This window comes from Dryobates pubescens, chromosome Z (genome assembly GCF_014839835.1).
Source record: "Dryobates pubescens isolate bDryPub1 chromosome Z, bDryPub1.pri, whole genome shotgun sequence".
Lineage (NCBI taxonomy): Eukaryota > Metazoa > Chordata > Aves > Piciformes > Picidae > Dryobates > Dryobates pubescens.
In genome coordinates this window covers 89,117,363-89,135,938 of record NC_071657.1, presented here as the reverse complement: position 1 = coordinate 89,135,938, position 18,576 = coordinate 89,117,363, and the positions used below count along the sequence as shown (strand labels likewise).

At 43.4% G+C, this 18,576-nt stretch overlaps 1 protein-coding gene across 1 annotated transcript in view; it reads left to right on the top strand.

The window, feature by feature from the left end:
* The window catches only part of ADAMTS12 (ADAM metallopeptidase with thrombospondin type 1 motif 12), a 209,741-nt gene that overhangs the window by 129,641 nt on the left and 61,524 nt on the right, over positions 1-18,576 (top strand). The window contains exons 10-12 of the mRNA XM_054178760.1: positions 3,449-3,541; positions 4,649-4,794; positions 5,721-5,890. Of these exons, the coding sequence (XP_054034735.1) occupies positions 3,449-3,541; positions 4,649-4,794; positions 5,721-5,890 (409 nt within the window). The remainder of the gene's footprint in view (positions 1-3,448; positions 3,542-4,648; positions 4,795-5,720; positions 5,891-18,576) is intronic.

The following is an 18,576-nucleotide window of genomic DNA, read 5'->3' as shown; positions in this document are numbered from 1 at the left end:
TTACAGCACAGCATAACAGTGCTGTGTGGAGATGGAAGGAAGCAGTGTAGTCAGTGGCACAACCCTCTACAGGAGCTAGGAGCCTTTGCAGAGGAACAGGTACCTAGTGTGCTTAGAGGTATTTGGCTCCATGCAACATTTTTTCACATAGAAAGTTCAGAAACAAGTTTCAAGTGCTAGTCTAGCTAAGTGATCTCTAACTTTTGCTGTCTTTTGGGCCGCGTTATACAGCAAACATTGCAGACAGCAGACAGCTTTCTCCCCCTCTTAAACACAGCAGTAGTAAAAGTGGTAAGGCTGTCAGCAGGGCTGGAATATTTTTTTAGACACAGTGCACAGCTGTGGATTGAGAACTGCTGATGTTGACTGTTCATTCTGTTCAGATAATTACATGTATCCTCAGCTACTCTTCTATTGGGGAGATTACTTCTAATTAAACTTCTCAGCCTTGATAGATAAGATGATTGCCAATGCTGCACTGCAGCTAGTGAAACTGAAGTGGGTATGGAAAGATTGCTTTCATTACCTGCTGTTCCAGTTTCCTCAGTTACTGTAATTTGTCTGTTGGTACAGATGGAAAATTAAAGGGTAATTTTACAGTATCATTTTATTCTGTCTCTACTTGGATTTGAACTTTCTAGACCTTTACATTCAACATTCCTACAACTTTGCATTCGGGAGGTGGGATCTGATGATCTCTTGAGGTCCCTTCCAACGTCTAATATACTGTGATATTGTGACATCTCCTGATTAGCCAATTTTACAATTAAACATATGTCAGAAAATTAATTGGTATCATCTCATTTTGTATTTTACTGAAAGGCCTGTGCTCTGTGGGTAACTGCACTGGCAAGGAAAGAAATAATGAATAATATAGTGTGCTTATCATGTTGAATGATCAGTACAGTCATTCTGTCTAAGAGGTCTTGACTGTTCTTTGCCTTTCCACTGTTTACTTAACACTTGATCACTGACCAGGCTTATTTGTTCTGTAACTTTTAATGTCGGAATTAGATCCACAGATTTTTGGTTTTTTAGCTGAAGATGTCCCAGGATTTAGTGATTATATTTAATAAAAGTCTGAGGCTTATAATTCAGAGACCAGTTTCCACAAACTATTCAGTTAGTGTGTCTTCTAAGAATCTTGTGACGTACATAAATAATGCCCCTCTAATAATGAAAAGCAAAATACAGATTAGGAGGAACTTTCTAAGTGATAGGTAGATCCATATCTTGCTATCGGATAGGTTGTAGGAGCTCAGTGTCCTCATCTTTTTATCTTCAAGACTCCACTGACACCAGTGAAACTGAGGGCGTTTTGACTCTGCTTTCTTTAGGGCACAGACCCTGATACCATAGACTGGGTGGAAAATGTACACCATATTGCAGTGAGTCCATGAGGGAGTTTGAATTCCTGGCTGTTACTTCCAAAAGCACACAGTAAACAGTGCTTCTTCTTGTACCATTGTTATTCTATTGTTCTTGAAGATGGAGTGAAGCTCTGGTACATAGAGATCAATATGGAAGAGTTCTTACAAAGCTAAAGAATTTCCTCTTTGAACTCTTGACTTTGAAACCTCTGAATGCATCTCATAAAAATGTTCCCACCAGTGGAAAGCTATGTTTGGTTTCTGTGCCTTTCTTTGTTATCTGGAGCACAGGGCAGGAGTGCACTTCATACACTGGAAAGCACAAAATTCATTGTACATGTAAGTTAAAATAAAGGATGAATTTCATAATGAAATAAAATTTGTCAGCCAGAACATGTGGCTTCAGAAAGGGATGCTAAGTAATGTTACTGTTGAACTATGAATAGGGAACTGTGAAACAACCTTTGACTTGTATACATTGACCAACAGTAGCTAAATGAGCCAAGATGCTATGATCTAGACATTGTATTACAATTAGAAATTTGGAGTGCTCTGAGATGTTCTTTGCTATCAACTTTCTTTCAAGTGTTCTAGATGAAAGCCAAGATGAACACACAATGCAGAAAGTAAATAAAAGGCAAACTCTCTCAAAACAAACTGTGCCTAAGTTTAGTTATTTTAGAATACATAGAATAAACCAGGTTGGAAGAGACCTTCAAGATCATCGCGTCCAACCCATCAACCAATCCAACACCACCTAATCAACTAAACCATGGCACCAAGCACCCCATCAAGTCTCCTCCTGAACACCTTCAATGATAGCGACTCCACCACCTCCCCATGCAGCCCATTCCAATAGGCAGTCACTCTCTCTGTATAGAATAGAAGCAGGTCAGAAACCAGCAGCCAAGTTTTGTAATTCACATTTGGCCAAACATTGCTGCTAGCTCACAGGGGCTTGATTTTTGCAGCCAACCAGTTTCTGTGTTGGCTCCCAAACCTCCTGTGTTCCTTGCTCAGAGAATCTCTGTGGACCTGCTGGTGGCATCCTTCTTATCAACTCCTTTCTCAGATGACACTTAAAGTTGTGCTGCCTTTACAGGTGGATGCTACCAGTTCTATTTCCTCTCCCAGTGTTAACTCTGTGGTTAGACCAGCTTCAGCCAAGATCCGGCGCAGAGCCCCTGGGAAAGCTTCTGCTTTTCCAGTTAGGAGTCTCCCCTATTTTCTCCATCTTGGAAGTGATCTTCTGCACAAAGCCCTGCTCAATCAGGAATTCCCAAGCATACAGGATTTCTGTATGTCAACCAAAAGACAACCTGGTGGTCACATGAACTGAGGACAACAGGAATATCTCTCAATGTCTGTCTTCACTCTCAAGAGTTCTGACTGAGTGAAGAAGACTTGTTATAATGTAGCTGTAATGTTTCTTGCCCTGCCAGCTTTGTTGACTCTCAGGAGTTTTTCTCCCTTCTGTGGAGTTGACCAGTGCCTGTGAAGCAGCAGCTGAAATGCTGTGCTTTACTGGTGATTCACTGCTTTAATCCAACACTGTTTTCTGAGCGACTTAATATGCAAGTATTTACTAAACAGTGCCCTTACTCCACCTAACCCACTAGGATTTTTTCTCTGCTAACTAGCCTGGAATAGTTCTTCTAGATCATTATTTTTCCAAGTGCTTGGACCTGCGTTTTGATCTCTTTTTCCTCATCCAGTTTTGGTATCTCCACAAGTATTAACTCAGTGGTTGTAGTTGGAGGCGTGATGTTCGTTATACTTATCTAGCCAGCTTCTCTAACCTTCTTTGACTTGAACTCAGGTAATTCAGGTAATTTACTTGATAGAAAGTATTAACCATTTTTGATTTTTCAAATAGTCACTCCTTGCACACTAATGGGGAATACCTGAATTTGAAGCCATGGTGGGACCTAACTTGTGGAGAGCCCTGAATATCTGCATCTGGAAATATAACCCTTAAAAGGTTTTGTAAATGGATGTGCAAGAGGTTGGGAGACTTGACAATCTTGGCCATAGGAGTTCAGATTTGCTTCAGACTTGCAGTTTTCTTTGTTTTCCAGAACCTTTGCCAAACACTTTGGTGCTCAGTGAAAGGCTCCTGCCGTTCCAAACTCGATGCAGCTGCAGATGGAACTCGGTGCGGAGAAAACAAGGTGACTGTGAGCTGTTCTGTTCACAAGCTGCTCTGCCTGCAAACGGGCAGCAGAGGGACCATGAGTAGATCTGCCATTGTTCAGCATGTAAAAGGAGCATCTTGTGACATCTCTATTTCCATTTAAGTTTTCAACCTTCATGGACTGCAATAACAAATAACTCACAGTAATGTTTTTCTGCAGTAATGATTCATAGATTCATAGAATGGTTTAGTTGGGAAACTTAAAGATTGTCCAGTTACAACCCCCCTGCAAAGGGCAAGGACACCTTCCACTAGAGCAGGTTGCTCAAGGCCTCATCCAGCCTGGCCTTGAACACCTCCATATAGGGGAGCTTTCACAGCCTTCCTGGGAAACTTGATCCAGTGTATCTATTCTCCAGGCTGAACAGCTGCAATTCTTGCAGCTTGTTCTTGCAGAGGCAATGCTCCAGCCCCCTGATCATCTCTATGGCCCTCATCTGGACCCGCTCCAGCAGTTTGATGTGCCTCTTACACTGGGGGCACCAGAACTGGATGCAGTACTCCAGGTGGCATCTCACAAGGGCAGAGGTGCAGAATCATCTCACTCGTCCTGCTGGTCACACTTCTTTTGATGCAGCCCAGGGTATGGTTGGTCTTCTGGGCTACAAGTGCACATTACCAGCTCATACTGAGTTTTTCATCAACTGACACCCCCAAGTCCTTCTCCTCAAGACTGGTCTTGAGCCACTCCTCACTCAGCCTTTATTTGTGCTTGGGATTGCCCTGACCCAGGTGTACAACCTTGCATTTGGCCTTGTTGAACTTCATGAGGCTGGTCTGAGCGCATGTCTCCAACCTGTCCAAGTCCCTCTGAATGGCATGCCTTCCTTCCAGCATGTCAGTAGCACCACACAGCTTGGTGTTATCCACAGGCTTGGTGAGGATGCATTGCACCCCCCACTGTCCATGTTGCTTACAAAGATGTTAAACAGCACTGGTCCCAGTACCATTTGGACATTGAGCCATTGATTGCAACTCTCTGAGTGCAGCCATAAATCCAGTTTCTTGGTGCTCCACCCCTCAAGCCCATACTTTTCCAAAGTTGATGATCTTAAGATGTTTGTACTTTCTGTTCTCTCTTTAGTGGTGCTTCTCTGGTGAGTGCATTACAGTAGGTAAGACTCCTGAAGCAGTCCATGGTGGATGGGGCATTTGGTCATCCTGGTCTCATTGCACAAGGACTTGTGGGGCAGGAATTCAGAGCGCAGAGAGACCCTGCAATAACCCTGAGTAAGCTGATTGCACAATTTTTTCTTACATTTTATTTAGGCTCTTTGACATACTTGTGATATTGGAAACTGTTTTGTGTGGTACTGTCACCAGCAAATGGCACAGCAAGACAGCCTCTGTGAACACCTCTCCTTCCCGGTTAAGCAACTATCTGTGTGAAATTCATTTGGCCCACTTCTGAGAACCGTGATCTCATTCTTTGTACCTTTTGCTACACAAAATGAAAACAAAATTCTGTTATTTACCGTTCAGACTTTGCAGAAATAATACAAATGTTACTAATAATGTCATGAATAAATAAATGCCAAACATCAGGTGAGAACATTACTTAGCAGCGTACTCATTTTTCATGTTTTGTTCTAGTTGTTAGATTCATCTGAGCTTGAGACATCTGAGCTGATAGAGTCATAGAATCACAGATTCAGCCAGGTTGGAAAACACCTCATAGGTCATCATGTCCAACCTATTACCTAATACTTCATGACTAACTAAACCATGGCTTCAAGTGCCACATCCAGTCTGTTTTTGAACATGAAAGGGAGGGTTTTCTAATGCATATCTGAGTACATCTCATTTTCAGAAATCGCTAAGAGGTTGCCTAACAGCAGCAATCTCTTGGCTTTTCTGGAAGAACTGTCAGCATTCTGGAAAACATGGTATTTCGTGTGAGTTCACTTGGTAAGGTCATTTGTTGTGAGCTCAGCTGGGCAACGTAACAATCACTTTTTTGGGATACAGAGTTTGTCTAGATCTCCATGCTCCATTCTCTGACACACATTTGAGTACTTGAACATGCGAATGATATCTCCATCCTGTCAAGGGTTCAGATTAATTTTGTTACTCCACTGGTACCTGACAGACATTGTTCTTTTAAAACTATTTTTAACCCAGAATTTCACATTCCAGTCTCAATGTTCCTTCTCTAGGCCACAATTTGGAGGAGACTACTGCACTGGAGAAAGGAAACGCTATCGCATGTGTAACATTAGCCCCTGTCGCAAAGGCTTGCCAACCTTTCGTCAGATGCAGTGCAGTGAGTTTGATACAGTTCCCTACCAGAATGAATTCTACCACTGGGTTCCTGTTTATAACACAGGTATGAAGCTATGAATTTTTTAGTATCTTCCATAAATTTATAGACCTATGAGAAATCTCTATGAATGCAAGAAGTGGCTGAATTACAATGACTGAATTGAAGAAGGACCTTTGAGTCCTGGTGGACAGTAAGTTATCTATGCAACAGCAATGTGCCTTTGTGGTCAAGAAGGCAAGTGAGATCCTAGGTGCATTTAGAAGACTGGCCAGCAGGTCAAGGAAGGTTCTACTACCCCTCTACTCCGCCCTGATGAGAGCACATCTAGAGTGTTGTGTCCAGTTCTGGGGTCTGCAGTTCAAGAGGGACAGGAATATACTGGAGAGAGTACAACAGAGGGAGGATGATGAAAGGATGATGAAGAGACTGCAACATCTATCTTATGAGGAAAGGCTGAGAGACCTGGGGCTATTTAGTCTGGAAAAGAGACGAATGAGAGGGGATCTTACTAATGTTTGCAAATATCTAAAGGGTAGGTGTCAAGAAGGGGCCAATCTCTTTTTAGTGGTGCCCGGTGACAGCATGAGGGGCAGCAGACAGAAATGGAACACAGGAAGTTCCACCTCAACATGAGTAAAATCTTCTTTACTCTAAAGGTGGCAGAGCACTGGAACAGGCTGCCCAGAGAGGCTGTGGAGTCTCCTTTAGAGACTTTCAAGACCCATCTGGACATGTTCCTGTGTGATCTGCCCTAGGTGTTCCTGCTTTGGCAGAGGGTTGGACTCGATGATCTCTGGAGGTCTCTTCCAACTGCTACCATTCTGTGATTCTGTAAGTCTTTATAGAGAAAAATCTCATGTGTCTCCATGTGCCTTTGGTGTATTCACAAAGGCAGTGTTTCCCTCTACACACAGATGTTTTGCACAGCTCTAGTGACAATGAATGTGAGTGTAACCAGCATAGTTCCTGCAAAGGTATGCACTAAGGAAGAATATTGAACTCATATCTATAAAAGTTGTTTGGGATAGACCTAAGCCATCTTTTCCTATGTCAGCCACAGAACACAAAGTACAGCAGTGCAGTATAGAGCTGCATGCTTGGGCCTTCAGGCATGACTGTACCCAACACACAGAGCTCTTTTGTGACACAGTTGTGGCTTTACTACTTCTGTCTTGGATCTGCACACTAAGTGCACTTGGCACCACACTGAGGAAGTAACACCTCAATGGGTTCAGTATTGTATTGCCCTGTACTGTAGAGACAGAATCAATGCCTCTGTCTTGTAACTTGCTTTGTGACAGCTAGTTACCAAATACAATGGTAATAACTATTCCCACACAGTTTGATTTTTAGTATATGTGCAAAACTAAGGTGTAGATCATCCAGTAGAAGCTAGTAGTGTAATTCTGTTTATGAAAAAATAAACCAAGAAGGTCAAGATTCAACTTTCAGTTTTGTTTTCAGTAATACCTTTTAGTATGGTCATTACATTTTTACAGTTACTGTCAGTTCTCAGTTACTGGCCCCTCAGTTTGAGAAAGGACATTGAGACACTTGAACGTGTCCAGAGAAGGGCAACAAGGCTGGTGAGAGGCCTTGAGCACAAGCCCTGTGAGGAGAGGCTGAGGGAGCTGCGATTGTTTAGCCTGGAGAAGAGGAGGCTCAGCGGAGACCATATTGCTCTCTACAACTACCTGAAGGGAGGTTGTAGCCAGGAGGGGGTTGGTCTCTTCTCCCAGGCAACCAGCACCAGAATAAGAAGACACAGTCTCAAGCTGTGCCGGGGTAGGTTTAGGATGGATGTTAGGAAGAAGTTCTTCATAGAGAGAGTGATTGCCCATTGGAATGTGCTGCCCAGGGAGGTGGTGGAGTCACCATCACTGGAGGTGTTTAGGAGGAGACTTCTTGGGGCACTTGGTTTAGTTGATTAGGTAATGTTGGGCGATAGGTTGGGCACAATGATCTCAAAGGTCTCTTCCAACCTGGTTAATTCTATTCTGTTCCATTTTTTTCTGTTCTATTTTATGTATGATTCTGTGTCATTTGTGTGTCCCACAGCATCCCCCTGGAGAAATTGTCTGCTTATAGCTTGAATGAATGGATGTTTTTCTGGGTAAAAACGTGCCTTGATGTCCAGGCACAAAGAGTGGTGGTGAATGGAGTTAAATCCAGGTGGTGGACAGTAACAAGTGGTGTTCCCCAGGACTCAGTTTTGGGGCCAATCTTGTTTAATATCTTTATCAGTGATCTGGATGAAGGGATTACATGCACCCCTTTGCAGATGACACCAAAGTGGGTGGGAGTGTTGATCTGCTCAAAGGTAGGAAGGCACTACAAAGGGATCTGGACATTCTGGATCAATGGGCTGGGATCAGTTGTATGAGGTTCAGAAAGACCCAAGCACTGGGTCCTGCACTTGGATCTCCGTAACCCCATGAAAGGCTACAGGTCTGGGGCCAAGTATCTGAAATCTGCCCTGCAGAAAAGGGCCTGAGAATGCTGGTCAGCTGGCTGACTAGGAGCCAGCAATGTGCTCAGGTGGCCAAGAAGGCCAACAGCATCATGGCCTGTACCAGGAATAGTGTGGGCATCAGGAGTAGGGAAGTGATCATGCCCCAGTGAGGCCTTGAGTGCTGTTTTTAATATTGTGTCTCTTACTACAACAAGGACATTCTCTTGTAGGGCTGTGTTCAGAAAAAGGCTGGTGAAGGGCCTGGAGAACAAGTCTTATATGAAGAGTGGTTGAAGGAAGTGGGATTATTTAGTCTGTAGAAGAGGAGGCTGGGGAGAGACCTTACTGCTCTCTACAGCTACCTAAAAGGAGGTTGTAGTGAGGTGGGGATTGGTCTGTATCAACAAGTGATAAATCAAGAGGAAATGGCCTCAAATTGTGCCAGGGGAGGTTTAGATTGGACATTAGGAAAAATGCTTTTACTGAAAGAGTGGTCAGGCATTAAAATAGGCTGCCCAAGGAGGTGGTGGAGTCACCATCCCTGGAGGCATTAAAAAAATGTGTAGACATGGCACTTTGGGACATGATTTAATGGCCATGGTGGTGTTGGATGGATGGTTGGGCTCAGTGATCTCAGAGGTCTATTCCAATTGACCTCTGGTCAATTCCAGTTCTAGAACTTTATAAAACTGGTCTATTCCAGTTCTATAAAGATGATCCTGGAACAGACAGATTTCCAAGAAAATTTCTACTGAAATAAAATCTGAGTGATAGAAAAATACTTTTTCAAAAGGACTTGCAGTTAAACAAACTGCAGTAAATGCTAACAGACCTAGGCTTAGTCCAAAGGAAAACCATTTTGTGTAGTCACCTGTCACTGAAATTTGGATTTCAATCCTCTTACTTATGTATGTGCCATTGCAAGGTACAGTCTCAGGTTCTGTTCATGATCTCTCTAGGGCAGAGCTAGTAGTTCTGCTTGTGCATGTGTTGCAGAAGATATGCTTCTAAAAGACAGTAAGATTCAGGAATTTAATATTTCCTGCACACTGAAAGACATCCCTCTGATCATTTTTCTGGCTCTCCTCTGGAGGTCTATGTCCTTCCTGTGTTGAGGGCCCCAGAGCTGGATGCAGTACTCCAGATGATATCTTTCGAGAGCAGAGTGGCAGAATCACTAATTTCAATCCGCTGGCTATGCTTCTTCTGATGCAGCCTAGGCTATGATTTGCTTTCTGGGCTGCAAGTGCGCATTGCTGCCTCGTGTCCAGATTTTCATATACCGGTATCCCCAAGTCCATTTTCACAGAGCTACTCTCTGTAACATTCTCCTCTAAGCTATATTGGTAATGATTGTCCCAACCCAGGTGCATGACCTTGCACTTTGCCTTGAACTTCATGAGGTTCACCTGGGCCCGGTTCTCCAGCTTGTCCAGGTCCTTCTGAATGACAGACACCGCTGTCCCTCTGGTGTGTGACCACACCACTCAACTTGGCATCATCTGGAAACTTGCTGAGGGTGCATTCAAATTATTTGATAACAAACCAGAATAGCTTAAAAAGGGATCGTGTTTTATCCTAGCATCTTCTTTTTGTGTGTAAAATCTATGAGGGAAAATCATGTCAGGGAGTCACTACAGATACTGTTCCCCTGTTTTCTTGTCATTACCACCATAAATCTGTGCATAATTTCAGTTTGCGATTGATAGATTCAGACTACCAGCAAAATGGGTTTTCATATCAAACACTTGTACTTGCTTTCCAGTGCATGCAGTCACGCCATTTGAAGAGAAGCAAGAAAGTCTGAGTCTCATGCCTTTAAACTTTGACTGTTCTCACCTGTTTTCTCAGCAGACAGGAAGTCATTCTAGAGTTACACATCTCCTGTGATCTGTGAGGTCCTTAAGATTTGCACCTTCATTCTTGCATTCTGTTAACAGCATTTGAAGTGTTTTTCTTGCTGCTGAACTCCTAACTTTAAAAAATCCTGTCTTCCTCAGATAGGCAAGCCTCCTCTGAGAACACTCTTCTAAGCAGGGAGTCGGCCAAATCCTGTGCTGATCCTTCATCTAACATCATCACTGTATGGTTGAGTGTAGGTGGGCATACTGATTCCATTTTTTTCCCAGCCACTGTTACCTATTGCAGTGAGAGTTTTCCTTCTGTCTCAGATACACATTTTCTTTATTTGGAGCAATTTGAGGCTTTCTTCTGTTCTGAACAATCCCAGACTTCAACCAAGAGCCTCACAGACACACACACCACCCTCCCCCGCCCCAAAAAAAAAGAAAAAAAGTTGATGTTTCAGGGTTCTGGAGACTTAATCACCATGTCCACCATATGTACATGAAGCTTTGTCAGTGTACACCAGCTTCCTCTATTTTTCTGTTTAACTTGTGCAATCCAGTTTCAAGGGCTTTTCACTGCATTCTGTTACTGGTTCACCTTGTTGTCAAGGTTTTGGCTTGTATGGTGGGCTGGCCCTGGCTGGATGCTGTGTTCCCACCAAAGCCACTCTATCATTCTCCTCCTCAGCATGATAAGGGAGAGAAAATATTAACAAAAGACTCATGGGTCAAGGTAAGGACAAGGAGAGATGATTCACCAGTTATTGTCACAGGCAAAAAAGACTTCACTTGGGGAAAATTAATTTACTTTATTAGTCATTAAATCAAAGTTAAAAAGTAATAAAAAGTTGAAACAAAACAAAACAAAAACAACCAACCAAACAAAAAAGCCCTAAACCTTCCCCCTGCTTCTACCTTCTTCCCAGGCTTAACTTCAGTCCCAATTTTGTTTTCTGCCCTCCACGCGGCGCAGGGGGACAGGGAGTGGGGGATGTAGTCAGTTCATCACATGCTGTCTGTGTTGCTCTCTCCTCCTCGGTGGGAGGACTCTTCACAATCTTCTGCTTCAGCATGGGGTCCCTCTCATGTGAGACCATCTGTCATGAAGTGTTCCAGTAGGTCCCTCATGAGGTCACAAGTTCTGCCAGCAAACCTGCTCCAGTTGGGGCTCCTACTCTATCCGTGAGTCCACAGATTCTTCCAGGAGCCTGCTCCAGCATGGGCTTCCAGCAGGGTCTCTGCCTCCTTCAGACACATCCACCTGCTCCAGCATGAGGTCCTTCACCTGCTGCAGGTGGGTATCTGCTTCACTGTTATTACCCCAATGACCTGCCACATCATGGTTTTCTGCAAGGCAGTCTCTGCTCTGGTGCTTGAAGCGCTTCATCCACCTCCTCCTTCACTGACTTGGGTGTCTGCAGAGTTGTTTCTCTCACATATTCTCACTCATCTCTCTCTGGCTGCAGCTGCTGTTACGCAGCAACTTTTTCTGCCTACTTAAATATGTTATGCCGGTGGTGCTACCACTGATGGATTTGTCCCTGGCCAGCAGCTGGTCCATCTTGGAGCCAGATGGAATTTGCTCTATTGGACATGAAGGGCACCTAGTAGCAGCTTCTCACCAAAGCCAGCTCAGTAGTCCCCCAGCTACACAAACCAAATATAGCTTGTGTTTTATTATCAGGCATTTTAAAACCACTTCACACTGCACATGGGACCTAAGAGAAAAAGAAAATATCATTAAACTTTCTCAAACTCTGAATGTACGTAACAGTTTCTGTGTGGAACCTTAAACTATTTATTTCATGAGATTTTAGACATTCTGTGTTCTTTTATCCAGCTGGGAAAAAAACCCAGTAGATTATCTAGATGGTCACAGTTCTGTCTCCTGGCTTTAATTTCTTAATTTACATAAGACATTTATAATAGATGCCAAATAATTAAATAGTGTTGTAATGTGCTTTTCTGTTATGTAAATTGTACCTTCACAAGAGGGCAAAGACTTTTTTGAATAGCTTATGATTTAATATAAGATGAGATGCAGCCAGCAGCTTTAACAAGCAATCTGGTGGGAAAATGATGAGTGACATCTTGCTGTTGCCTAGGCCAGCTATATTTAAGGTCCATGTTGAGACTATTCCTTTCCCTGTTGGGGAACTTGCATAGTCCTGTTGTGTATTTGCCTCAGAGCACAGAAACCTGTGTAATTAAGCTGGAGAGAGCAGCAGAGTATCCCTGGGAGTCTTAAGACGAAGGGTCCATCCAAGTTCAGTGATGGCTAAAGCATCCAGCAGCTCTGACCAGGATATTTTCTGAATCATTCTCATGACCCCTAGTTTGACACTGCAGTCAGACTTTGGTGCTATTCTCCTTTTCTTGCCATTAGACTGACCCTACATTTCTTTCTTTAATACCATTTGATAGTTTCTCAGGACTTAACTTCCACATAGTAAATGAATCCTGCACTGAATCATACAAATACCATTTTCTTCTCAATCAGTGCCAGGATCTTTGCATGTACTGGCAGATAGGGATTATGTTACTCAAGTGTTTCAAATTTCTCCCAAAATATGTGTGAGTCTCAAGTAAGAGCTGGACTGGTACAGTCACAGGGGCTGAGCTAATGGCACAAGATAATGTTTCTGCTGCCACTGCTTTTGCAATTATACTTTCTTTTGTAATTCCAAGATTGGTTTGAAGTGCTAGAGTAGCTCCACCTCAGCTTTCCCTGCCCCACTCCTCCTCCTCGGCCAATTCTGAGTTCTCACAGAGGTGAGGGTTTGAGCCCCATGTCTTTTCTTCCTTATGAAGGAAAAAATTTTGAAGCCTTATCTTCTGCTGGCAGGCACATTAATCACATCCATCTGAGTCAGGGTAAGCTGGATCCTCATGCATGTGAACTGATGGGAGTCAGCTGCTAGGGAGGCAAATTTAAATTGGGAAGGGAATATGTTCCTTTCTAGTTATCTTTGTGTTTTGTTTACACTTGGTGAATCTGAACGCTGTCAGAGGCGGGGGGAAATCACATACTTGAACTTTAGGACTTAACTCAGCTTTGCTGTTTGTTCCCTCAGTCCTGTTCTGATTACAAATAAGTCACTGAGGACTTAGGGGAGCTCAGTGGTGTGGGTTTCCATTACATCTGGGTTTGTTTTTTGTAGCAGAGGATTGATCTTGCCTTTATTCAAATCAGCAACACAATCTATGTTATATGGGCAGTGCAGTGACTGCTGAGTGTGGGTGGTGCCTCGGCTGAAATCTCATATCCAGCTAGGAGCAGCACAGTGCCAGAAGGATACAGGCAAACTGGAGGAGATTTACAGGACAGCAACATAGAAGTCAAATGATTTGAAAAACACAGATTATGGAAAAGGTGAAAAAAGCAAATTTTTCTCTAGAAAACAGCAAATGGAGTGAGTTGAATGCCAACTACTTGAAGAGATTTCTTAGGGCATTTAGCATGCACATATCTGAGACAGTAGAGAGATATGAGCTATGTGTATGGCTCTGCATGGCTCTGTGCAGTCTTGTGCTTGAGTATGTCTGGAAGAAGCTGTTGAGAAGCAAGCAGTTCTGTGCCCTTGTTAACTGACTTTGAAAAGCAGGACCCTGTGGTCTTATCTCAGTTTGACTGCAGTTCTGCTTTCTGACTTGGATTTGACATCAAGTTTTCTATCACTATTCCGTACTGCAACTTCCCACCCACCCACCACTAAAGCAATAAGGAATCCCCAGAGAGAGATGGATCAAACACTTCTTTATGTCCATAAGAGGCAGGACAAGCAGAAATAGCTAAAATAGCATGAAGGAACTTTAGGTTACACATTGCTAGGGTGTGGTGAAACATTAGAGTAAGTTGCCTAGAGAGTTTGAGGAATTAAAATTATAACTGTAGCTACAAATACAGTCTAAGTAAGAGCAGTCTGAGTGGCTTTGATCCTTTGTTGGTGAGGAGGGATAGGTGAAACCCTGTGGACTTGACACGGGTAGAAAACAGCTCTGTTTAAATGGCAATTCAGTATACTTTTTCTGGACAAGGATTGTGTGAAGATGGTCAGTGCTGAGTGTTCATGAATTTGATCTAGTATTTCAGGCATGTGCTAGATTGCAAGAATTTCTGTATATTTTGGCTTAAAAATTACTGAGATGACATCCTTTTTGTTAATGTCTTAACATGAATTAATCAAATGAGCTGGAGTAACTGAAATTAAACCAGCTAACTTTATGAGCAATTAAAAGAGACTTTAGGGGCTTGGGTCAGGTGGTGAAAGATCCTGGGGCACAGGCCATCTTTTATTCTGTTCTTCCCAGTCACAGGCAGTGATGTTGCAATGAATGACCAAATCCAGTCCATTAATACATGGCTCTGTGGCTGGTGTCACCACCACAAATTTGGGTTTTTTTGACTGTGGTATAGCTTACGCAGCCCCAGGGCTGTTGACATAAAACAGGAAACACCTTTCTCAAAAGGGGAAAGGGGTCTTTGCTCAGGAGAGTGCTGGGCTGATCATCAGGACATTAAACTAGGTGTGAATGGGGTTTGGGATAATATGATTAGTCAGTGTGGAATGAGACACCAGGGTTTATGGGATGTGGGGTCAGTAAGGACCTTCAGCCTATTAACCTGAAGCATGCTAGGAACACATCAGCATGCCCAAAGTCTCAAGGAGAAGAGCCAGGGGTTCCTGTGATAATAGCAGCCAACATGGAAACATCAGGGAAACACTCTAAGGAAATTAAGGGATATTTCTCTCAACATGGCCAGCAGCCCAGCTGAAGTGCCTCTACGCTTACTCCATTAAGTCTCTGAAGTGTCTGTATGCCAATGCAAGAAGCATGTGGAATAAACAGAGTCTGGGTGTGGATGACGGGCTACAATCTCGCTGCAGTTCCAGAGACATGGTGGGATAGCACCCATGACTGGAATATTGTCATGGATGACTATACATTTTTTAGGAAGAACAGGCTGACAAGATGAGGCAGTGAAGTTTGTCTCTATGTGAGCAAGCAGCCAGAATGCATTGTGCTTGACCTGAGGAGGATGACGAAAGTGTAGAAAGCTTATGAGTAAGAGTTAAAGGACATGCAAACATGTGTGGCATTGCTGTGGGTGTCTATTACAGACCACCAAATCAAGAGGATTTTGTCTATGAGGCCTTTTATAGACAGCTGGAAGTAGTCTCAAGATTACATACCCTGGTGCTCATGGATAACTTTAGTCACAGTGCTATTAGTGGGAAAGGTCACATAGACAGGCATACTCAGTCCAGATAGTTCCTGCGGTGCATTGGCGACAACTTTCTGATGCAGGTGGCTGAAGAAACAACAAGGAGAATTACAATGCTGGACCTTGTATTAATAAACAAAAAAGGCCTGGTCAAGGACATTAAGGTAGGAGGCAGCCTTGGCCGTACTGACCATGTAATGATGAAGTTTAGTATTATTAGGAAAAGAAGCAGGGCAAATTATACAACTTCTGTCCTGGACTTTAGGAAGGCTAATTTCATCCTATTCAAAGAGCTACTTAAATGTGTCCTGTGGGCCAGGGCTTTAGATGGTAAGGGGATCCAAGAGAGCTGGTTAATATTCAAACACCACCCACTCAAAACTCAAGAAAAATGTGCACTCTTCAAAAAAAAGGAGGAGGCAAGAGACCTGTATGAATAAGCAAGGAGCTGCTGGGAAAATTCAAATGGAAGAGGGAAGTCTACAAAAACTGGAAAAAGGGTCTGGCCACTTGGGAGGATTATAGAAATACTGTTAAAGCATGTCATGATGCAACAAACACCAAAGCTCTTTTTGAACTAAACCTGGCTAGGAAAGTGAAAGATAACAAGAAGGGCTTCTTTAAATACATCAAGAGTAAAAGGAAGAATAGGGAAAAAGTGTAAATGAGGTGGGAGACATGACAGATGATACAGATATGGTAGAATTACTGAATCCCTTCTTTGCCTCAGTCTTTACTGCTAAACCAGCCCTCTGGAATCTCAGGCACTGGAAGTAAGAAAGCAAAACTGAAGGGAAGAAGTGTCTGGCCTGGTCAGTGTGATTTAGGTAAGAGATTGCTTGGATGGAATAAAAACACACAAATCCCTGGGCCCTTATGGGGTGTGTCTGTGAGTACAGAGGGGTCTAGCTGGTTGTGGTGCTAGACAGCGATGGACAGTGGGTCCCTCTGAGGGGTGGATGTCAAGATGATGGTGTCAGTCTCTTTTTGGTGGTGCCCAGTGATAGGAGAAGAAACAAAGGGTACAAGCTAGACCACAGAGGTTCTTCCTCAATACAAGGAGACACTTCTTTATCATAAGGGTGAGAGAGCACTCTCCATAATTTTTAAAAGATGATGACAACAGGGGTGGTGCTTGAGGACCAGAAGAGGGCCAATATCTTTCCAGACCTCAAAAAGGGGAAACAGGAAGGACCAGGCAACTACAAACCAGCCAGCCTCGCTTCCATCCCTGGAAAGGTGATGGAGTAGCTCATTCTGAATGCCATCTCTAACTGCATGAAAGAAAAGGTTATAAAGAGTAGCAAGCATGGAGTCACTAAGGGGAAGTCTTGCTTGACTGCTGTGTCAGCCTTCTACAAGGACATGACCAAATGGATAGATGAAGAGAGAGCAGTGGATATAGTCTGTCTTTGGCTTCAGCAAGGCTTTTGATAGTGTCTGCAATAACATCCTCATAGGTAAACTCAAGAAAAGTGAGTTAGATGATTGGTCTGTGAGGTGGATTGGAAACTGGTTCCAGCAACAGAGAGTTGTAAACAGTGGTGCAGAGTCCAGTTGGAAGCCTGTGGCCAATGGTGCTCCCCTAGGATCAGTACTGGGTCCAGTTTTGTTCAATATCTTCATCAATGATCTGGATGAAGGGATTGAGTGTACCCTCAGCAAGTTTGCTGATGATACAGAACTGGCTGAGGGCAAGGGGGATTGCTGACACACCAGAAGCCTGTGCTGCCATGCAGTGAGATCTAGACAGGCTGGAGAGCTGGGCAAAGCTGAGCCCCTGAAGTTCAATAATGACAAGTGCAGCATCCTGCATCTGTGGAGGAATAACACCAGGCACCAATACAGATTAGGGGCTGTCCTGGAAAGCAGCTCCATGGAGAAAGACCTTGGTGTCCTAGTGGACAGCAAGTTCTCCACGGGATAGCAATGTGCCCTTGAGGCCAAAAGGACCAACAACATTCTGGTGTTCCTTCAGAAAAGTGTGTCCAGCAAGTCCAGGGAAGTTCTCCTCCCCTTCTACTCTGCACTTGTGAGACCACAAGTGGAATACTGTGTCGAGTGTGGGGCTACTCAATTCAAGTGAGACAAAGTGTCCACAGGGAGCCATGAGGATGATTGTGGGACTTGAACATCTTTCCTGTGAAGAAAGACTGAGAGAAATAGAGGTTGGACTCTACATTCATAGTGAAATTGGAGTAAACAGTACTTGGACCTGGCTTCTCCCTGACCCTGCCTGCCTGGGGTCCTGCTCCCTGCCTGCCACTGGAGTGACCCTGCCTGCCATGAAATTGCGGCTTTCCTTGCACTGTTCAGACAGTGCTACTGCACGAGTTTTGACTTACGGCAGCCATGTCTATGGACACTTTTATTCAAGTGGGTCCCTTTTCCTCGGACTTGTGCCACATTATCCACAAATTGGATTATAAAACCTGCAGTTCTGGAGCCTGTCACCAAAGAAAGACCTAGGGACCATCACCAAATTCCTGCTCCATCCTCATGAGTAAAACCGGTGTTCTCATACTTTCCCTAAGGTCCTGGCTTGCCTCTGATTTTATAAGTGGGGTGAAGCTATTTTGTGGCATAGCCTTTTCCATTTTCTGAATTCTGTGAATTGTACTGAAGTTGCCCATAAGCATCATGGTAGAATTTGTGACCGAATAGAACCTGTGAATAATTTAATAAATTTTATACCTTATTTTGGGATGGGGTCTTCAGGAGAAATAAAGATAACTCTATTTCTGTAATTCCTGCCTCACTAATTTAACCCCAACCAAAACAGAGGGGATCTTATTAAGTCTATAAAGATCATGAGGGGTGAGTATCAAGATGAAGGTGCAATCTCTTTTCAGTGGTGCCCAGTGATATGGGACAAGGAACAACCTGTACAAGCTGGACCACAAGAGGTTCCGCCTCAAGACAAAGAGACAATTCTTTATGGGGACGGTGACAGAGCACTGGAACAGGCTGCCCAGAAAGGTTGAAGTAAGATTTAGAAAAATCTGAATGTAATGCAAGTCTTTGCTTTCAACTTCTTCCATAATTTTAAGACATTTTTCATATGCATCAGTTCACTGTCTGAAAATAAGACACGAGAGTACATTCTGTATCTGTTTTGTGTTTAAAATATTAGATGTTTTGAGGGCAGTGCCTGATTTTGATACAGTTTGTTTATGGTCCTAGAATAATTGCACCTTGATCTTTTGTCAGGTTCCTAAGATAG